This window comes from Chlorocebus sabaeus, chromosome 10 (assembly GCF_047675955.1).
Source record: "Chlorocebus sabaeus isolate Y175 chromosome 10, mChlSab1.0.hap1, whole genome shotgun sequence".
In the NCBI taxonomy this organism is placed as follows: domain Eukaryota; kingdom Metazoa; phylum Chordata; class Mammalia; order Primates; family Cercopithecidae; genus Chlorocebus; species Chlorocebus sabaeus.
In genome coordinates, this window is record NC_132913.1 from 128,299,875 (window position 1) to 128,318,287 (window position 18,413).

The 18,413-nt window shown below is 59.9% G+C and overlaps 1 protein-coding gene across 12 annotated transcripts in view; it reads right to left on the minus strand.

Moving 5' to 3' along the window:
* Positions 1-18,413, minus strand: part of KIF1A (kinesin family member 1A) — a 110,663-nt gene that overhangs the window by 43,709 nt on the left and 48,541 nt on the right. For 2 of the 12 annotated variants that reach the window (XM_007966935.3, XM_007966932.3), the window contains exons 13-27: positions 17,570-17,712; positions 17,027-17,053; positions 15,410-15,543; positions 14,073-14,152; positions 13,579-13,654; positions 11,739-11,818; positions 11,390-11,496; positions 10,240-10,323; positions 7,748-7,928; positions 7,601-7,673; positions 7,306-7,399; positions 5,812-5,960; positions 5,242-5,420; positions 2,949-3,086; positions 1,868-2,143 (exon numbers count right to left, since the gene is read on the minus strand). In XM_007966935.3, the coding sequence (XP_007965126.3) occupies positions 1,868-2,143; positions 2,949-3,086; positions 5,242-5,420; positions 5,812-5,960; positions 7,306-7,399; positions 7,601-7,673; positions 7,748-7,928; positions 10,240-10,323; positions 11,390-11,496; positions 11,739-11,818; positions 13,579-13,654; positions 14,073-14,152; positions 15,410-15,543; positions 17,027-17,053; positions 17,570-17,712 (1,821 nt within the window). Of the gene's footprint in view, positions 1-1,867; positions 2,144-2,948; positions 3,087-5,241; positions 5,421-5,811; positions 5,961-7,305; positions 7,400-7,600; positions 7,674-7,747; positions 7,929-10,239; positions 10,324-11,389; positions 11,497-11,738; positions 11,819-13,578; positions 13,655-14,072; positions 14,153-15,409; positions 15,619-17,026; positions 17,054-17,569; positions 17,713-18,413 lie in introns of all 12 variants that reach the window. The other 10 variants (XM_038001262.2, XM_038001260.2, XM_038001263.2 and 7 more) reach the window with 5 other exon arrangements.

An 18,413-nucleotide genomic window follows, 5' to 3' on the forward strand; every position in this document is an offset into this window, starting at 1 on the left:
TGAAGCTTTGGAGAGAGAGCCAGCAGCTACCAGAAGGTTAAAGGAAAATCAACGAGGAGCCTTCCCAGGGCTGGGCCTGCACAGCTGCTGCGTGGGAGAAGCCAATTCTTGCCAAACCAAAAAGATTAAGATGATTCCAAATGAAGCCCTTCACAGACCACCCCGCAATATGGGGGCCAGGTCTCTCTCTGATGACTTTTGTTTGGTTTGGTAGTTTTGTAAAATCTCAAATCCACAAAAGGGGAAAAAAATGTTGGAAGGACCCAGCTCTTTCTGGCTGAGACTGCGAGAGCCCCACCCCACTTCTCCTGATGTCCTCGTCCCCCTGTGCGTCCTGATCCCTCACCTGCCTGACACCCGGAGCCACTCCTGGGGCCCAGCAGGTGCAGGGGCCTGGCCCTATAGCCCGGGGCTTTCTGAGAGAGGCCTGCATGGAACCGGCCTTGGGGTCCACTGCTCCCTCTTGGGCACTGTAGAGTGGGAAGTACAGGCCCAGAGCATGTCAGAGGGAGGGTGCCACAAGTTTTTATCTGGTGGGCCAGCTTATCTCACCTTACAGCCTAGTAACACTCAGGGAAAATTAATCCGAATAAATCCATGGCATGGGCCCATGGGGACCTGCTGTCTTCCAAGAGGGAGGGTGAGGCTTTCCTTCCACCATCTCCACCCCAAGACAGAGTGAAGCCCGTGCAGACTCTGTGATCTGGGGCCACCCTCAGCCTTCAGCTGCCAGCACGGCTGCTCCAAGCTCAAGACTTCTGAAAACTTCCGCTGGCCTAGCCCAGGGAAGCAATCTTAACCTCCAAAAAAGGTTGTTATTAAGAATTACCTTATGATATTCATATATGAAAAACATATAAATTCAGCTGTTTCCTGAGCTGACTTTCAGACTACTCCAGCCAGGTTTCTAGATCTTTCCTTCACCTGACTTCCCTTCCATGATAACAGGAAGGCAGTTGGATTTGCCAAATCTGCCAGAAAAGCAGGACGCCTGCTCCCTGGGTCTGGGCTTCCCCAGCCTCCATTCTGTCTCCCAGCTGTGGTCTCTCATCGATTTGGGCAACGTGGTAACTAGCTTCTCTCTGCAAAGGGCACGTTCCATGAGGGCACTGGGTCACATGTCCCCATCTCTGGCCATGACAACTGAGGAGGTCAGGAGGGATGCAGTCGTCCTCACCTTTAGACGGGCATGGTTTGCCCAGGCCCCACTGCTTCAGAGGGAGATGGGAGGGTGAGCAGTTGCCTCCCACTCCTAAAAGGAAGGCCTTCCCTGGCCTCGGGATGGCTGCCTCTGGGTTCAGCTCCTTTCCCCACAGAGAGTGGAGAGCACTGAGAGCAGCTGGGAGCCTCTGTCTCTTCCGGATGACAGCTGAGCTGGGGTGAGGCTGCCTGCGCTAGGACAGTGTTGATTCCCAGGAGAATGACAGAACGGGCATCCAGCTTGGGGGTGGCTGGCCCTCACCTACCAAATGCCCCTCGGGCCCTGCACTGGGACTTTCAGGGAGGAACTCGGCCATTGGGTGCCTGAGCCACCCTGGGGTTCCTACGGCCTCTCTGCAGAAATAGTCCCACCTGCCTGGGGTCACAGCTGCAAGCTCCGGGGTGCACTACTTCTTCTGTACCTGGAACCCGGACTCTTCCCTGCTGGCCCAAAGCGACCGTCTCCAGGATGGGTGAGCAGCCCCACTGCAAGGATGCAGGGCCCGGGGGCCCTTGGGTGCTCTCCTCAGGAGGTCAGCCCCTCCACCTGCCTCGCCTGCCCTGGGAGGGCCCGGGCCAGGCCCCAGCGGTCCATCTGTGCCCGCAGCAGTGCTCCTGTGCAAAAGAGCTGGGTCCTCCCCAGCATGCTCTCCTCGACCTCACCAACCTTCCTACTAAACTGAACAGGGGGGGCCGGTCGTAAAACGGGTCCCGGCCGTCGCACAGCTCGTGCTCCGGAAAGACGTCGTCCTCCAGGTCCTCCTCCTCCTCCTCCTCCTCCTCCTCCTCCTCCTCCTCCTCCTCCCCCACGCTCTGCTCCTCGGCAGGCTCGGTGGCGTCGGAGTCGGGGCTCGAGAAGGTGGGGGAGGGGGTGAGAGCAGCCATGCGCTCGCTCATGCATGTGTTCAGAAGAGGGTAGCTGTTGCAGCCAGAGATGGCTGAACTGAGGTTAGTGCGACAAGACAGAGAGAAGTTAACACCAGCGACTCGCAGGGACGAACAGGGGCTGGGGCCGGGGCTGGGGGGAACTTCTGTTTAAAACCAAAACCAAACACACAGACTATCGAGAATGCTGCTTTAAAAGACAAGAGAACCAAAACTGTGCCCCCAGTCTTGGAAAGAAATCACATGTATGGCCAGCAGGAAGGTTCCGGAAAGTTCCGGAGGACACCTGCAGGTGGGACTGAGAACAGGGTTCTCGGCTGGGAGTGGCTGAGGCCATATGAGGACCTCGAGAGTTTGGCCACTTTGAGGCCTCAGAATGCCACAGTCCTATGGGGTGAAGGGGGCTGGGTGCAGACCCCAGACTGGGAGACCAGGGAAGGAGGCAGTCGTCTCTAAGGCTTGGGTGACACAGCCCTGCCTCCATGTTCCCACCCTCAGGGCCACCGGGTGACCCGGAACATTTGCTTGGGAGCCTCACATATTCACACACGATGCATGGGTTCTGGCGGCCACAGTCCTGTAGTGGATTTGGGTGGCAGTGCCAAGACCCCATCCCACGTCCCCTGAAATAATAGGTCCTGTGGTGTGTGGAGAGGAATGGCTGGGAGGAACCTCAGGCCAGGGAGGACAGGGCTGGAAGTCTGGGGCTGGAAAAGCACCTGTCAGGGCCGCTCCTTGTGTCAGGCCAGGGCCCACTCCTACCCCCACTGCCATCTCTCTCTCTCAGTCTCTCTCTCTCTCTCTCTCTCTCTCTCTCTCTCTCTCAGTCTCTCTCTCTGCCAAGGAAGGGAGGAGGTGCCCACCTGCCCACCAGCCGGAACCAGGGGAAGCGGTCATAGAAGGGGTCTCCGCCGGTCACCACGTTGTCACAGTCCTCAATGACACTGGAGGGCACCTCTGCAGCGCGGTCGTACATCTCCCGCATCAGGTCCAGGCGCTGCCTGCAGGGACGGCAGGGGTCAATGTGGACCCAGGCCCAGCACTCAGTAGCCGGCACTACACACCCTTATCTCCTGGGGACAATGAACTCAGCCCAGCTCCAGCCACAACATCCAGCTCAGGGTCATCAAGGTTCAGGGGGCTTGCTAGACAGACCCCTCTGTGACCCTTGGAGCTGGTCAGCCACAGGTAACACACTCAGCTAAGCATGCAAGGTCACCAACAGCTCCTCCCAAACTCCCACCAGGGGGTGGGCCGGGGAACCAGCAGAGGGGGGTTCGAGGTGCTGGCAGCACTGGGCTGCTGGAAAGTCAGCAGAGAGGCAAGAAGAGAACCCAAGTGAAGCTCAGAAAGGGGGATCAGGCCACAGAGGCCCAAGAGCTCAAGGAATAAAGGGCAAACTGGAGGTAGGGACACAGAAGACAGAGAAAATAGCCTAAAAATTATTATTATTGCGGGAGCACTCCCCTCAAATGTTGTGGAAGGAAAGAAAAGCAATCATTGTGCCCCTAGGTCTCAGGTATAAGAGAAACCACATCAACAGTGGCTGCCCGTCCTTCCAAAAGCCACGTAACCTGGGAGAACAGGGGAGAAGAATGAGGAGCGTGTGTGTGGGAGTGTACGCTGCATATATGTGCACGTCTTCATGAATGCTTATTAGTGTGTGTGTGTTTGCATGAATGTGTATGTGTGCTTTATTTTCTGTGCTTGTGATGTTTTGATATCCTTGGGGGGCACTGCAGGCTGGGGAGAGCTGCCCAGGTCCTGCTAATTCCTAGAGACAGTCAGCAACTTGCCATCACCCCTGCCTTTCCTACACAAGCCAACCAATCCCAAGTCTGTACCCCAGCCACCTCCCTTCTCTAACTTTTTCACACACCAGACCAATATTCCCCCTGGCCTAAATCACCCAGGGTCAGGTACCTGACAACTAGGGACAGCCCTATGCCCCACAGCTCTGCAGAATTATTCAAACTAGCCAAGCCTAAGCAGTCTCCTTGCCCTGCCTGGCCTTTCCCACAACCCCAGGCTGTGGACTGGGCCTTCTCCCACTCCTTTCTGCCTCCCGATGGGCCCTGGTGCCTCCCGATGTAGCCCTGCAGGGCGGGGCGTGCCATGCTCTGCTTTCCAGGGGCCTGTGAGTGACATTCAACTCCTCCACTGTTGGTGCTGACCTCACAGGGTGACTCAGTCACCCCCATAACTTAAGGCCTGGCTGGGCGCAGTGGCTCACACCTATAATGCTAGTACTTTTGGAGGTCAAGGTGCAAGGATTGGTTGAGGCCAGGAGTTAGAGGTCAGCCTGCGCAACAGAGTGAGACCTCATTTCTACCACACAAAAAAAATCAAAAATTAGCTGGGTGTCATGGTGCACTCCACACCTGTCGTCCCAGCTACTTGGGAGGTTGAGGTGGAACAATCACTTGTGCCCAGGAGTTCGAGCTGCAGCGAGCTGTGATCACACCACTGCACTCCAGCCTGAGCAACAGAGCAAGGCCCTGTCTCTTAAAGAAAAAAATAAATCAATTAATTAAGGCTCAAGACAAATCAGAGTGAGCATGTGGGGACAGCAGAGGCCGAGCTTTAGGAAGGACACGTGCTCACATTGGGCACAAAGGAACACAGCCCAGGCTTCCTCCTCGCCAGCCCCACCTTAGCTCCTCCTCCACCTTCCACTGGGCTCAGCTAAGGGATCCACCTCCCAGTAGCTTCCTGAATGGAGGAGCAAGGGGACATTCCTTCCGCCCCCCACCACCTCTCCCAGCCCCTCTGGGGAGCCACCCTTCAGGCCCTGCTGTACCCACTCTGGGTGCTCCGCCAGCCTGTTCTGTCAGTGCCACAGCCTGCCCTCCCCTCCACTGCACCATCCTGACCCCTGTGGGCCTAGGGAGCATTCCCCTCATCTATCCTTTCCTCCTAAAGAAAACACCCAAATCTACGTTTATGTATGATTGCTGCATTGGTGGTAAGAGAATGAGGATTTACACGGCTGGACTCTATCCACATTTTTCTTCTGATTTTAAAAGAATTGGAACAGGAGGAAAAGCGGTGTATGCAGGTACTTGCCTCGAAGCCTGTACCCACCACCGCTCCTGTGGCCTCAGCCCTGCCCAGGAGGACCCTCCCACCGTCCACCCAGCAGCCCTCCAGCCACACCTGAGCTTCTCCAGCGTCCAGTAGTGGGTGGCCCCGTTCTTCTGATCCTGGACCTCCACGGCCACAATAGTGCGTGGGAAGGGCCGCGTCTCTCGGTCTTTGGCGGCCTCTGGGGGCAGCAGGTCGGGGGGCAGAGGGGAGTAGAGTGTGTCCGTCAGGAGGACAAACTGGAATTGTACCTGTGATGGGGGAAGATGACCACTCATCAGCTCCTTGGGGGACAGGGTGCCAGGTCCCCAGAAAGGTTTCCTTCCCACCTTCTGGAGATTTCAGCTGCCTGCCCCACAGTGGTTCACTGGAACCTTCCAGACAGCCACCAGAGGGGACCACCTGCTTTCTGCCTGTCCACCTGGCCTCCATCTCCTGTGAGCAGGGCAGCCAATTCCCACCTGGCCAGTCCTGGGCTCCCTCACCGCCCACCCTTCTGGGGGGCCCAGGTCAGGCAGGGCTGCTACGCCACCCCCAGGGCCAGCAGACAGCCAAGCGCTGAGTCCCAAGCAGCTGTCCCCGTCATGAGTGAGGTGACGCACTCTCTCCAAGAGGAAACAGTGCAGCCAGTGGGCAGCCCACCTTCTTTTTCAGCTCCACACTGATGGCATTGGCCTCCTTGAGGAAGATAGCATTGCCCCACAGCAGGTCCCGCAGAGACGTAAACTGGTACCACTTCCACTTCCGGAAGGCCCAGAGTGCCAGCTCACACTCCCGCTCCGTCCACTGGACTGTGGGGAGAGGTCACAGGTGGTCATCGCAGGAAGGCCACGACCCGGCCCACCATGTCCCACCCTCTGGAAGGTCCGTCTGGTCATCCACTCCACGGGGCTGCCTAAGCTGGCCCTGTGCTCTGTGTACATCACGGCCGGGTGGTCATCAGGTAAAAAGATAGAAGGCCGGAAGGTTACTCCCCCTGTAGTCACTGAGGCCGGAGGTGGATGGGCCCCTCTCTCCCCAGGTTTCCTCCCACTCTGGGCCTGGGTTGGGAGAGCTCTGTGCTTGGCCCCGCTGTTTCACACTGACGATTTGGGTACACAGAAAGAAGAAACCGGCAGAGAGCTCCGTCACGGTGGGCAACATGAAAAGCTCTGCGTGCCCCAAAGGAAAGGCTGCCGTAAGCAGCCTTGTAAGTCAGGCTGAAGATAAGAGTGGCTGGGGAGCAACACTGTCAATGACAGCCACATGCCATCCGGGGCCAGCAGTGGGGAGCAGGACCCACAGGAGAGGAGGCAGGAGGGCAGGCCAGGTCCTCGCAGGCGGCGCTGGCCCATACACCCTCTCCCCGCCCATGCCCTGTCTGTCCACTGGGCCCTTGAGAGAAGGACAAGCAGGGACACAAGGAGGGACTTGTCCTTGTGCTGAGGCCCCACCTCTCCTCCCAACACAGCACTACGTGCCTTTGGCTGCCCCCAGTCGGGCACGCCTGAGCTTTGCAGTGGGAGGCAGCCTCGCTGGGTAAATGAGGCCAAACAGGGGAAGAGGCCAAGGTCATGCCAGCACAAAGCTACCGACCAGCTGGCCAGAGGCCAAGATGGACACAAACCCCTCCCCACCTGCATGTGGGCCACCGCTGCCCACAGCTGTGGGAGGTCAGCCGGGTTGGCCCCCCGAGCGCACACTCACTAAGGGAATCCTGAGGTGATGTGCACGGTGGACTCTTCCTCGGGGACCCCAGGAGCCTTGTGGTCAGCAGGACGGGAAGAGTGGACGCCTATGAGCATGGTGAGCCCCTACCAGCCCCATTCCCCATTCTCCATCAACATCCAGACACTCCTGTCAGAGGCAACATGTGTGTGTACACGTGTGTACGTGTGTGCACGTGAATGTGTGCCTGTGTGCACACACGCAAGTGTGTGAGTGTGCAGAGCTGCTTGCTAGCTGTGGCACAGTCTCTCCACTCCCCAAATCCTGCTTTCACGGGACTTCCAGGGCAAGGGGGTCTCCCCTAAAGAGACAGGTCCAGACCCCAGTGCAAAAGTGCTGACCAGTGACCTCCAGGGAGGGGCCCAGGGCTGCCCACCTCCACGCTGAGACCCTCCTGACGCAGCAGGTGCTGGCCCAGTGACCCCTCACCTTCATCCTCGGGCTCCTCCTCCTCCTCGTTCACCTCTGGGTAGTACCTGGAGTCCATCTGCTTCTGCAGAGCCTCCAGCTTGCTCTCGTAGTCCTGCAGAAAGAAGGCCTGTGACTCCACTACGGCCCTACCTGCCTGGGCCTCTCGCACTGTGCCTGGACAGTGGGCCTCACCACATCCCACTGTTTGGATGCAAGAGATGGGGCCAGGCAAGCAGGGAGTGGGGGCATGGGAGGACAGGCGTCCTCTGGCGTAGGTGGCGGCTCGCAGGGAGGGCGGGGCCGCATCACTCACCAGCCGCTGCTGCTCCAGCAGGTAAGTGGCCTCCTCCCGCTCGCGGCGGTACTGGTCCTCTAGTTCCTGGAGCCTGCAATGGGGCGTTGGGGTGAGCACGGGAGGGCAGGAGCGGCAGCAGGCAGACGGGGGTGTCCTCCGCCTCACCTCTGTTCCATCTCCTGCTTCATGTCGATGCCCTGCTTCTCCAGCAGCTCACGCTGGGCGAAGGCCCAGTCCACAGGCTCAGCTGGCGTCTCCGCACAGGGCGTGCGCTCACGCTCCTGCCGGGCCTGCTCGGGGTGGTTGAACCGGAACACGTGGCTCTTACCCATGATGATGCGGTTTCCTGGGGGACCAAAGGACAGGTGGCCTTGGGGGACCTTCAGGTCTCTGATGGTCTCAAGCGGGGAGACGTGAGGAGGAGGAGGAATGGGTGCAGGCACCCCACCATCCCCAGCTCCCAGCCACTCCTTCTCCAGCCCTTGCTGGGACCTGAATGTGTCTCCTCACTCTCCCCATAAATCCACCCTTGGCTGCTCTCTACTCAGCAGCCAGTGACATTTCCAAACCACAGATGTGGGGCCTCTGCTGTGCTCCAGTGTCCCTGCCCCTCCCCAGGCCAGCCTTGCACTTGCCTCCTGCCCCCAAGCCCCCATGCACATAGCCAGGACCCTCCCTCTCACATCCAGTCTGGGGCTGGTGCCCCCCAGGGCTGGGCTTGGGCCCTCCACAGAGCACTGTTGCAGGGCGCAGGACCCTTCCCTTCTATCTGTCTTCCCCACTAGACTGGAAGCAGGGCTGGGGCAGGTCCCCTGTGCCCAGGGCCGGGGTTCAGGGTCCGGAGTCAAGAGACCACAAGAAGGAAGCAGGGGTGGCAGCTAGCAGGCACAGGTGGCTGCAGAGCCTCAGCATTGGGGCCTCCAAGGTGTGGGCATCAGTCCAGCCCCTCCTACCCTGGCACCCGACTGGACCCCACTCAGGGCTGCCTCATCTGCAGGGCCCTCCAGGGCAGCACTCACTGTCTTGGGACAGCCCTGCGTGCAGGGGCTCTCTTTGGATGGCCTAGTTTTCCTCTGACTTTCCCTGGGAGCTGTAGCTCTGTCTTGGGGCTCCACAGAGCCGGCTCTGCCCTGCTTCCCACCCAGGTGGACTGTGCCTGCAGGTCTGTCCTCCCTCAGCACCTCCTTGTTGGCCGCTCTCAGCTGGCCACTTCCTCTGTCCTCCCTGTCCAGAGGCCGTGCACAACCCACCTTGGACACTGGGAGGGAAACACCAAGCTAAGGCCTCTCGTAGCTTAGGTCCCGCCCTGAGCCCCACAGGCACCAGGGCCAACTCCGAAATAAGTAGGGAGAATGGGCACAGCTGTCTGTCTGTCCATCTGACCTGCTGTTGCCCAGGCTTAGCCACACCGACTGCCCATGACAAGGCTACCCCGCAAATTCAGGACATTCAGCGTGTCCTGCCCTCCTGCCCAGGGACCCCAAAGGCGGGATTCCTGAGTCCCGGGGACTCCTCTGAAAGCCTTCAGGGGTGGGCAGATGGGCTAGAAGTGGGGCCCCTGGGTGTCACCTGCCCCTCCTCATCCCTCTGCTTTCCCCCAAGACAGGGTCGGGAAAGGGTCTCCCCTGTTCCAAGCCAATGGTCACTTTTATGTCAGCCTGGCCAGGCCACAGCACCCAGTGATTCAGCCACGCCCTCCCCAGGTGTTGTGTGGAGGTTTCTGCACATGTGCTCCACACCTGCAAGCGACTGATGGAAGTCAAGGAGGCTCCCAACGGTGGGGTGGGCCTCGTCCAAGCAGGTGAAGACCTAAGAGCAAACTGGGGCTTCCTCTGAGGAAGAAGAAACCCAGCGGATGGAGTCCACTCCTGCCGAGTTCCCAGCTTGCCACCTGCCCATGGATTTCAGATTTCCCTGACCAGCCCCCCTCATCTGATAAGCCAATTCCTTGAAATAAATCTCTTTATACCTAGACATGGTTGTACGTATCTCACTACATCTCAGTCTACAGCCTGTCTCACTACACCATGTCTATAGCCATGTCTGTGCGTCAGGCTGCTGCTGTTTCTCTGGTGGAACCCTAACTGCCTGGGTGATAGTCACACGCCACTCAAGAGGGCCCCCGTCTGACTTCTCTAAAGAAGGGACTTTACACCATGTGTGCCTGCACATGTTTGAATATCACAGACACTGCAGTATCTGGGAACAGAGCCCAACCCCACCTGGGGTGCTACATTCAGAGGCTGGAGCAGCCCCCACCCCGCTGACGCTCCACAACACCTCAGCTCTGGGAAGCCTCTGTCCAAAGCCCTGTCTCCCCCAGACCAGTCCCACAGGGCAGAGTCCTGGGCCGGGAGGCAGGAGCTTCTTCCCAGGCAGGCAGACCCTGCTCCTTCCTCAGCCCCCAGCATGGACTCAGTGTCTCAGGGTCCTTGTGTTGTGTGAATGGGGCCTGTAGCGCTGTGTTCCTAGAGCTGGGGGACTGGGGAGGCACGTGAGCTGGTCAGGTACCCGCAGCCCCCTCCCCTACCTGCCCCGCAGCCCTTAAGAGCTGCCGTCCCGCACAGTACACAGCAGGTGGTGGCTTAGACATGGGAACAGAGGTCTCATCTCATGCCTCTGTCTACCTGACCGGCCCCTGGAGTCCCCAGCCATACCTGACCGCAGGATGCTGGGTTCTGTGACTTTCTTGCCGTTGACGTAGGTGTCTGCCCCCTCACAGGGCTCCAAGGTCACCACAGCTACAGGAAAGGTGGGAGGGGCAGAGAGGAGGAGTATGAGGGGCTATCACCTACAGCAGCTCTGCTTACCTGGCCCCTGGGCATGGCCTCCTCCAGGCCTCTTTTCTCCCTGCTACACAGACCTTGACCATTGGCAACACTCATTTGGGCCTCAGAGGAGCCTAGGGGTCTCACCCCACCCAACAGAGGAAGAAAGCGACCCCCAGGAGGAGGATGCATGTGCCCACGTTGAAGCCGAGAGGCTGTGCTGGGCCTGATCACCCAGGGCCCTGTCCAGCTCTCCAGGTAGACAAGGATAAAAACACCAGCTAATGGGGCCTGGGCCACCCTACAGGCAGGACTTTGCAGTCAGAGAATTCCAAGAGAGCCAACCGTCCCAACACCACTTAGGGCCATCATCCTGAGATGGCCAAGTTGGACAGTGGATGTCAGTCACAGGTCTGCAGGCCAGAGGCTGGCTGGATGCTGCCAGGAGATGCCCTTAGCCCAGGCTGTGGGCCATGTGATAGCACACCGACACCACAGGCCCATCCCCGAGTTGGGCAGCACCAGGCAATGGGGACAGCCCCACGTCATCTCCGGGAGGGAGATCACTGGGCAGGCAGGGGACACGGACAGATGGCCGCCCACAGCCAACAGGAAATCAAGGTCTGGAAATAGTTTTCCACCCTAGATCTGGGCTCACTCCTCATGGCTCACTGTCCTCCCGCCATGAACATCCTCCACCCTGGGCCCCAACACACTTCCCGGCCAGCAGCCCACCTGTGCCCCCACTTCCAGCCCTCAAGGAGGCTCAGCTCCCTAAGGCAGCAGCCACCTCTGGCCACAGAAGGCACCAGGCATTTTCCCAAGCACCAACCTAATGGAAGTTGTCTTCAAGGCTGGCCCCAAATGTCTCTCTCTCTCTTTGCCCCCCCCCACACACACACACACACACACATCCTGCCTAGAAGTATGACTCGCCACCCACTTAGAGCTGGGGAGGCTGGGAGAGGCTGACCTCTTCAGGCCGGATCATCACAGCACAGGGGCGTGGGTGCGGGTGGGGACGGTAGGGTGGCCATACCTTCACTGCCCCCCCTGGAGTCGCTCCGGAAGACGCAGTGCTCCTCCTTGATGAAATGCCCACTCAGAACGATGTCCTGCCGCCTCTCGCCATCCTCCCGGCCCACTCTGTGGGGTGAGGGCACCATCAGAACTGCAGCCGGGACCCAGCACACCCAGGATGCCACCCACTGGCCTCCAGGGATACCCAATCAGGATTGTTTGGGAAACGCCCAGGGCAAACATCAGCAGTCGCTGGAGAAGTCCAAACTCAGTGGCCCCTCTGCAGCAGCTGGAATGGGGAGTCCACCCTTCCTCTGCCAGATCCCAGGGCCTGGCCAGGCTGGAGTGGCTGCCAGGTCCCCTCTCACCTGGTGATCCCATCCTTGATGTAGTAGAGGAGGCACTCGGACATCAGTGGGTCCTCATTCAGGTTGACGAGGTGTGGTGTCTGCAGAGAGATAGGAGGATCATCTTTCCTGCAGAGGGGCAGGAGCCCGACGCTGGCTGCACCCCGCTCTGACCTCTCCCCAGGCACCAGACCACCACCAGGGCCCCGCCCCCATACTCGGCTGGTCCTACCAGGCTGGTCACTCCAAGCCAGGAAAATGAGGAACACAGAAAGCGCAAGCCGTAGGCCCAGCCCACCAACAGCAGCAGGCTGGTGGGACCCGACCACCCGCATACACCCAGGCCTGGCACGGCAGCCCCAGCACTGCAGCAGAAGCTGGGCTTCCAGAAAGGCAGACGACCCCTGCTGTCAGCATGTCGAGCCCCTGGGGCCCTCTGAGGCTGGGGTGAGACTCCAGATGTGCAGACCACAGGCTTTGTCCCATGGGGTCCTGGGTTCTCAGTTTTGGACTGTAAAATGGGATTCCAGGACCCCATTCCAGCTCAGACAGCCCAGAAACCGTGGGCTTGCCAGTGGGAGCCAAGAACCAAGAAGGATCAGGACACTGACCATGGAAGGCTCAGCCCTGGGGTCTGGGGACTGAAGCAGTTGTGAAAGGATCCTTGATGAGCCACCTGAGGCACCCCCACACAGAGAGGTGGAGACCTTGACACTGGACGAAGGGGACAGACCATCCCCAGCCATCCCTGCCCCCCGAGTGGCGAAGATGTCCAGCCAGGAGGGCTGTGCCCACGGCATTGGGGCTGAGTAGGGGCTGCAGCCTTGGGACCCCACTGGCCTGCGAACATCTCGTGACTCCCAAGAACACTGAACTTCTCAAGAACGGGGTCTCCAGTGGTCCCACTTCTGGGCAGTGCCCAGACCCAGGGCCACCAATAAAGCTGCACCCCTGGAGTTCCACCCTACCCCTCCAGGAAGGGGATGGGGCCTGAAACAGTGCAGGGAACAATCCATTCCAAACCAAACCAAAGGCCTGTCTGGAAGATGCGTGTAGTGAAGCCCCATTAGGGGACTGCCTGTCCCCGCCCTGCCCAGGACTGGAATCTCGCTATAGCTCTTCTCAGGCCCTTCCTGCTTCTGGACCTCAGCATGTGCTGGGCCCCTGGCCTGGAGCACAGCCCTGCCCAGCCCCTCCCAAGCTACGGACACACAGGTGTCTGTCCCCGTGTCCTGGCCATCTTTAGGGTGGGTGTGTGGGGTTTGGGGACTAGAACCAGAAGAAAGACTTTTTCCCAAGTGTGTGTGTCATGCCCCACCTGGGCTGCTGGATGGGGGCACAAGAGTTGTATACACTCTGAAGCAGCTGCCCAGGGGTTCTGTGCCATTTGAGGGCCCCCAGCTGAAAGACTCCTTAGGCTTGGCCTGGTGGAAGAAGAGGGGTCCCCGCTGGAACAGTCAGACCTGACTCCAGCTGAGTTCCAAGAAGGCAGCTGGCGCCCAGCTCTGTGAGCAGCACAGGCTCCAGGGCAGGTCCAGGCCCCTCGCGTCTCAGTCTCCAGCCTGGGCGTTGGCTTCTCAGCCTTGCCCTGACATTGGGGAGCCCAGTCCACACTCCAGGCCACTAAGAGACCCATCTGACGTCCCAAAGCCGCCAGGACGCCCCACCATGAGAACGTGGGCACTGAATTCTCCACGAAAAGCGAAGTGTGACTGTGGGTGGGCTTCACAGCCCCCGTGCCTGGGCCAGAGCCCCGCCGTGTCCCCTACTCCCAGAAGTCCCCTCTGGTTCTACCTGAGACAGCCCCTCACCTGGTCCTAGTCAGATCAGGGCAGTACCACAGAACTGAGATAGCTCCTACCTTTTTGGGAGAGAATACGCCCAAGGTGCCGCCATCCTCCCTCATGGCCACACCCATCTCGGCCAGCAGGGCTTCCCTGGGGGAACAGAGATGAGGTCAGCACAAGCTCCACAAGGCTTCTGGCACTGGCCTCAGCGCTGGCTGACCAACGTGGGCAGTGGGCCTGTGGCCACTGTGGCCTGGGTGGTGCCCATGTGTGTCCCATCTGGTCACTGTGTTAGGGCATCTGCTGATGGGACTGGCCCCTCCGCACCATGGTCAGGGATCAGGTCTATCAGGCCTCAGGTCTCTCAGGCCCTGGCGGCCAGCAGCCAGCAGTATACAAGGTGGGGGTTATTGGGTGTGAGGAAACAGGTTTGCCCTGGGCTGGGATGTGGCCACCCCAGGGTGCAGGTGCCCAGCACTGGAGGGCAGGGCTCAGTGCTCATCCTGCCCAGGCTACAGGCTTGCTGGCTGCAACCCTCCCCCTGGGCCTCAGTTTCCCCAATGCACACCTCTCCATCCGGATGGCTTCTGTTCGCCGAAGTTTCTCCTCCCAGGTCTCGTTGAGCTCAGCTATGATTTTCTCTGTTTCCTGGGGATTGAGGCAGAGCACAGTGAGCTGCCAGGGCTGGGGCCAAGGGAGAGGACAATAGAGACACGGGTGCCAGGAGAAGGGGTATCAAAGCACAAGAGCCACGTTCCTGGGCCCGTCCAGGCACATGAGGTGTCCAGAAGACCAAGGTGAAGCTCAGAGAATGTGTGTCTTTCCCTTAGACACGCTCAAGAGAATGGGGAAAATGCAAAACAAATCTGGAAGGAAAAGAGAAGCAAGTGCTCCTGGGAGATGCTGAGCCTCGGCTCCTAAAGCACAGTCATCCTCACTGCTGCCGAGAGGCCCAGGTGCTCACCCCTCTTCAGAACACTGCCCAGCATCAGCCTGGTCTCTCCTTTTTCTTCCCACCCACAGCCCAATGGGACCCCAACACCCCAGAAGGGCTCTCTGCTCCAGGGTCACAAGCCCAACCTCGCCCCCATCCCCTTCCTCACACTGGCCTTGATGGGGCCTCTGCCTTTTCCCCTCAGCCCCTCAGTCTCCAGGCGTGTGGCTCACCTGCCCCTGCACAGCCATTCACTGAGGGGCGTGTGACTGGAAACCTAAAATGATCCTGGCCCGTTGCTGGGCACCAGGGAGCACACTGTGCCTGGGAGTGGTTGGAGGTGGTGACTATTCCCAGGCAGGTGTGCAGGTGTGAACACAGGTTGGCCTGGAAGGGGCTCACGAGCCTGCACCACGCTCACCACCCTCCTCAGGGAGTGTAACACTATAGGATGCCAGCCAGGAAGCTGCTGTGACCTGGGGCTGTCACCAGTGGAGGGGGTGCTGTGGGGTGGGGAGGGGCGAGACTCCTCTCCACCCACAGATGCCATCCAGCTCACTGCTCCTTGAACAAGCGCCCGCTCACACAATTAAAGACTCGACAGGAAGAGTCTCAGTCCTGGACATTCATTCTTGGAGCTTCCCTGGTCCAGGCTTGGCATGGGTGGGGGCACAGGCCATCCAGACACCCAGGTCTAGGATCCTGCAGGTGCATTTCCTGTCCAGCAGCTGGGTGTTGTGCAGCCCACAGCCTGGGGACCCCCGAGTGAACTGGTTGCCTTGGCTGCTATGGGTGGTCTAGAGACAGGACACAGGGCGTCTGGGTGGCCACACGCCAGAGGCTCCTGCTGGTGCTCCACAATGGCCCTATGAGGATAGGCTGCGCCCAGGAGGGCAAGGTGCCTCTAACTCCTCCGAGCTCCCCACTCCAAGTCTGACACCCCGAAGCGAAGCTCCAAGTGGGGCCCTCACCTTCAGTCTTTCAATGGCCTCCTCGCTGCCTGGGGCAAACAAGATGCGCTCGTGGAGGCTGGACACGGAGGCTGCGCGGCTGGACAGGGCTGAGAGCGAGGATGAGGGGCTCATACCCACCAGGGCATTGGTCACTGTGGAGAGAGGGTCAGGGGCTTCATTCACCATCCCGCCACGGTTAAGGTTATTGTTCTCAAGGTCGGACACGTCTATGGGGAGGAGGGATAGGGCAGGCAGACAGACAGAGGGAGGGAGAGAAAAAAGATGAAGATGGGAAAAAGTAAGAGGTGGGGCCCAGAGAAGGCAAGAAACAGAAACCACCAAGGCACAGCAGCCCTGCCCGGCCCAGGACAAGCGCATGCAAGGCCTTCCTGCCACCCCTTGCCTATGATGGGACCGGGCTGGCAGTGGTGCCCACTTGCCCGCCTGCTCCCTAGGCCTGCCCTCCCCAGCAGCAGCATGGCATGGCCCTGGGCACCCTGGAGCTCCCCTGCACCCCCTGCACCAGGCTTCTTGCTTTCCCTCAGTTGCACTCCAGGTCCCACTGCCAGGCCGCCCTGCAGCCCCCGCACCTGAGGGCTGGGAGCCTGTCCTCCCTGCATCTTCCCACCCTGTCCACTGGCTTGGCATGGTCACCCAGCAGTGCCCCGTACAGACCCCCACGCTTGTCCTCCCACCCCTCGCACCCACTGTCAGCCTGGGACACCACACACCCCTGAGCTGTAGGGCCGGGCTGCACTAACTGTTCAGCCTACTGACGTGGAAATCGGCCCAGAGACTATCCTGGAGGAGGTGAACATGGGACCCTCATGAGGGAGGTCCTCATGGGACCCTCATGAGGGTTATTGTTCTCCACCACGAGGAGCTCACCCACCAGCCTAGGCCTCATGTATCCCCAAGGCCCGGGAGGTGGGGCTGGGACATCTCTGGAGTGGGTGGTGCCAGGGGTCTCCTAGCAGAAGCGAACACACAGCAGAGCAGCAGCAAGCACGGGACCACACGGGGTGTGGGGGAAGTGGCGGGCGCCCTGCAGCCGGGCTCAGGGAGGCGTTGAGCCCCATGGAGCCAGGCCCAAGGCCAGGAGGCACAAAGGCTGGGCGGGATTTGGCAGCATCCACTGTGAAAGCTGAGCTTGTGGCATTTCCAGAGTAGAGGGCCCGGGCGTGGGGGGTCAGGTCAGCTGGAGAAATGGCATTGCAGACGGAGGCCTGAGCCAAGAGCTGGGGACAGGACAGTCCCTCCAGCCTTCCTGGCCCTTTGGAGCTGATATCCTGACCTTCGCAGGCCTCTGGGTGCACGGGGGGTCACAGGGCCTGACCTCGGCCACATTTAGCCTGCGAAGGCCTCAGCCGCACCCTGACTCCCCTGTTGCCTTGGTTTCTCATGTAGACCATGAGTAGGAATGAGCCAGGAGTGTGGGCTCAGAGGCAGACAGAGTCCCACATCTACCAGCAGGGCCCTGTGACTGAGCGAGAGCAGTGCTTTCTGCCCCCAAAAAGGAGAAGAAAGCAGAGCAGGTGCCCTGGGGTTCACCCCTCCCTGCCCGTGCCGCCCTAGGCCCTCATGCTGGCTGGGGCTGGAAGCAGAGATGCAGAGAGCAGCAAAGGGAATACACACATTTGGGTCCTCCAGGCACAGTGTTGGCTACGGGGGAGGGAAGCGTGGGGGAGGGGGAGAGACAAAGAAACAGAAGAACAGGTTTGTCTCCAGAGGGTCAGGCACGCCTTTCACAGGCCAGGGTGGCCAGCAGTGGGTGAGTGGCCACAAGCAGGTGGTGAAGGTCTTCAGCTCCAGAACACGGGGGGCCGCTGTGACCCCAGCACCCACAGCCTGCCTATGGGGCTTCCAGGGGAGCCGTCTCTGGCCCACTTGCATCAGCATTGAACCCAAACCATGCAGTACCATCCAGGCCAAGGCCAGGAAACTTGCCCTTGTCCAGGGCCCCCGCCCGGCCTCCCACCCAGAGGCAGTTCTGCCCAGGAACATGGAGCAGGGATAGGGATTTGGCCCGGAGGGGCTCTGGGAGCAGTGTGGAGCTGCCACAGCCCAGACTGTGGCCAGCAAAGTGGTGGCCCCAGGAGAGACGATGTGATGACCTGCAAGGCCCCTGAGCCTGAGGCCTCACAACCCTGTCCAGGACAGGCTGGTGCAGGCACTCACTGTCAGTGATGTCGCCAAGACCCTGGGCATACAGCAGGTCCCGCAGCCGGGTCACCTCATCCTTCAGCTCACGGATCAGCTTGTTATTGGGGTCCTCATTGATGACAGCATTGCAGCGGATCTGCTTGGCCCGGTCAGCATACCTGGGTGGCAGAGGGGTCTGTGGGCTGTGCTCAGGACAGGTCCACACCTGGCAGGTCCCAAGGGTGCCCGGAGCCCTGCCTAAGAGCCAGCCTTTCGGGCTCAGCAGCCAGGCCAGAGGTGGACCTGAGCCAGCACAGCCTGGCACAGAGTGAGAAATCATCCCCATAGCAAGTCGCTGGGGAGGGCATTTGGGGCCACAGGCCAGAGAAGACTTACAGGGGAGGTCACCCAGTTACAGCTCACCCGCTTGGGGAAACTGAGGCCCAGGGGAGAAGGGGCAGCGTGGTGTCCTCTCCCCCAGTGGTCCCAGGGTAGAGGGACAAAGTCCAACGGAAAAATGTGAGAACAGCAACGTGTACGTAGGTTTTTGTCCACACTGTGTATCAGCTGATGCATATGTCTACATTTCCAGTTAGTACATGAACCTCTATTGGGACACATGCCCTTTGTTTCTCTTAAGCACTGGTGGTGCACGGTCAAAAGAGGGGAGAGACCACTGACCCAAACAACCGAGCAGCCTCTAGCATGGCTAGGGGCCCAGGCTCCCCACCCCAGGTGCTCACTTGCCCATAAGACACACCTATGCCCCCTTTGCTATCTAAAAATCCCCAGTGGTTACCCTGGCCGGCAGGTGAGTGTAAACTGCTTTGCCTAGCAGGCACAGCTCTCCCAGTCTGGTGCCACAGGGCCCTGGGCTACC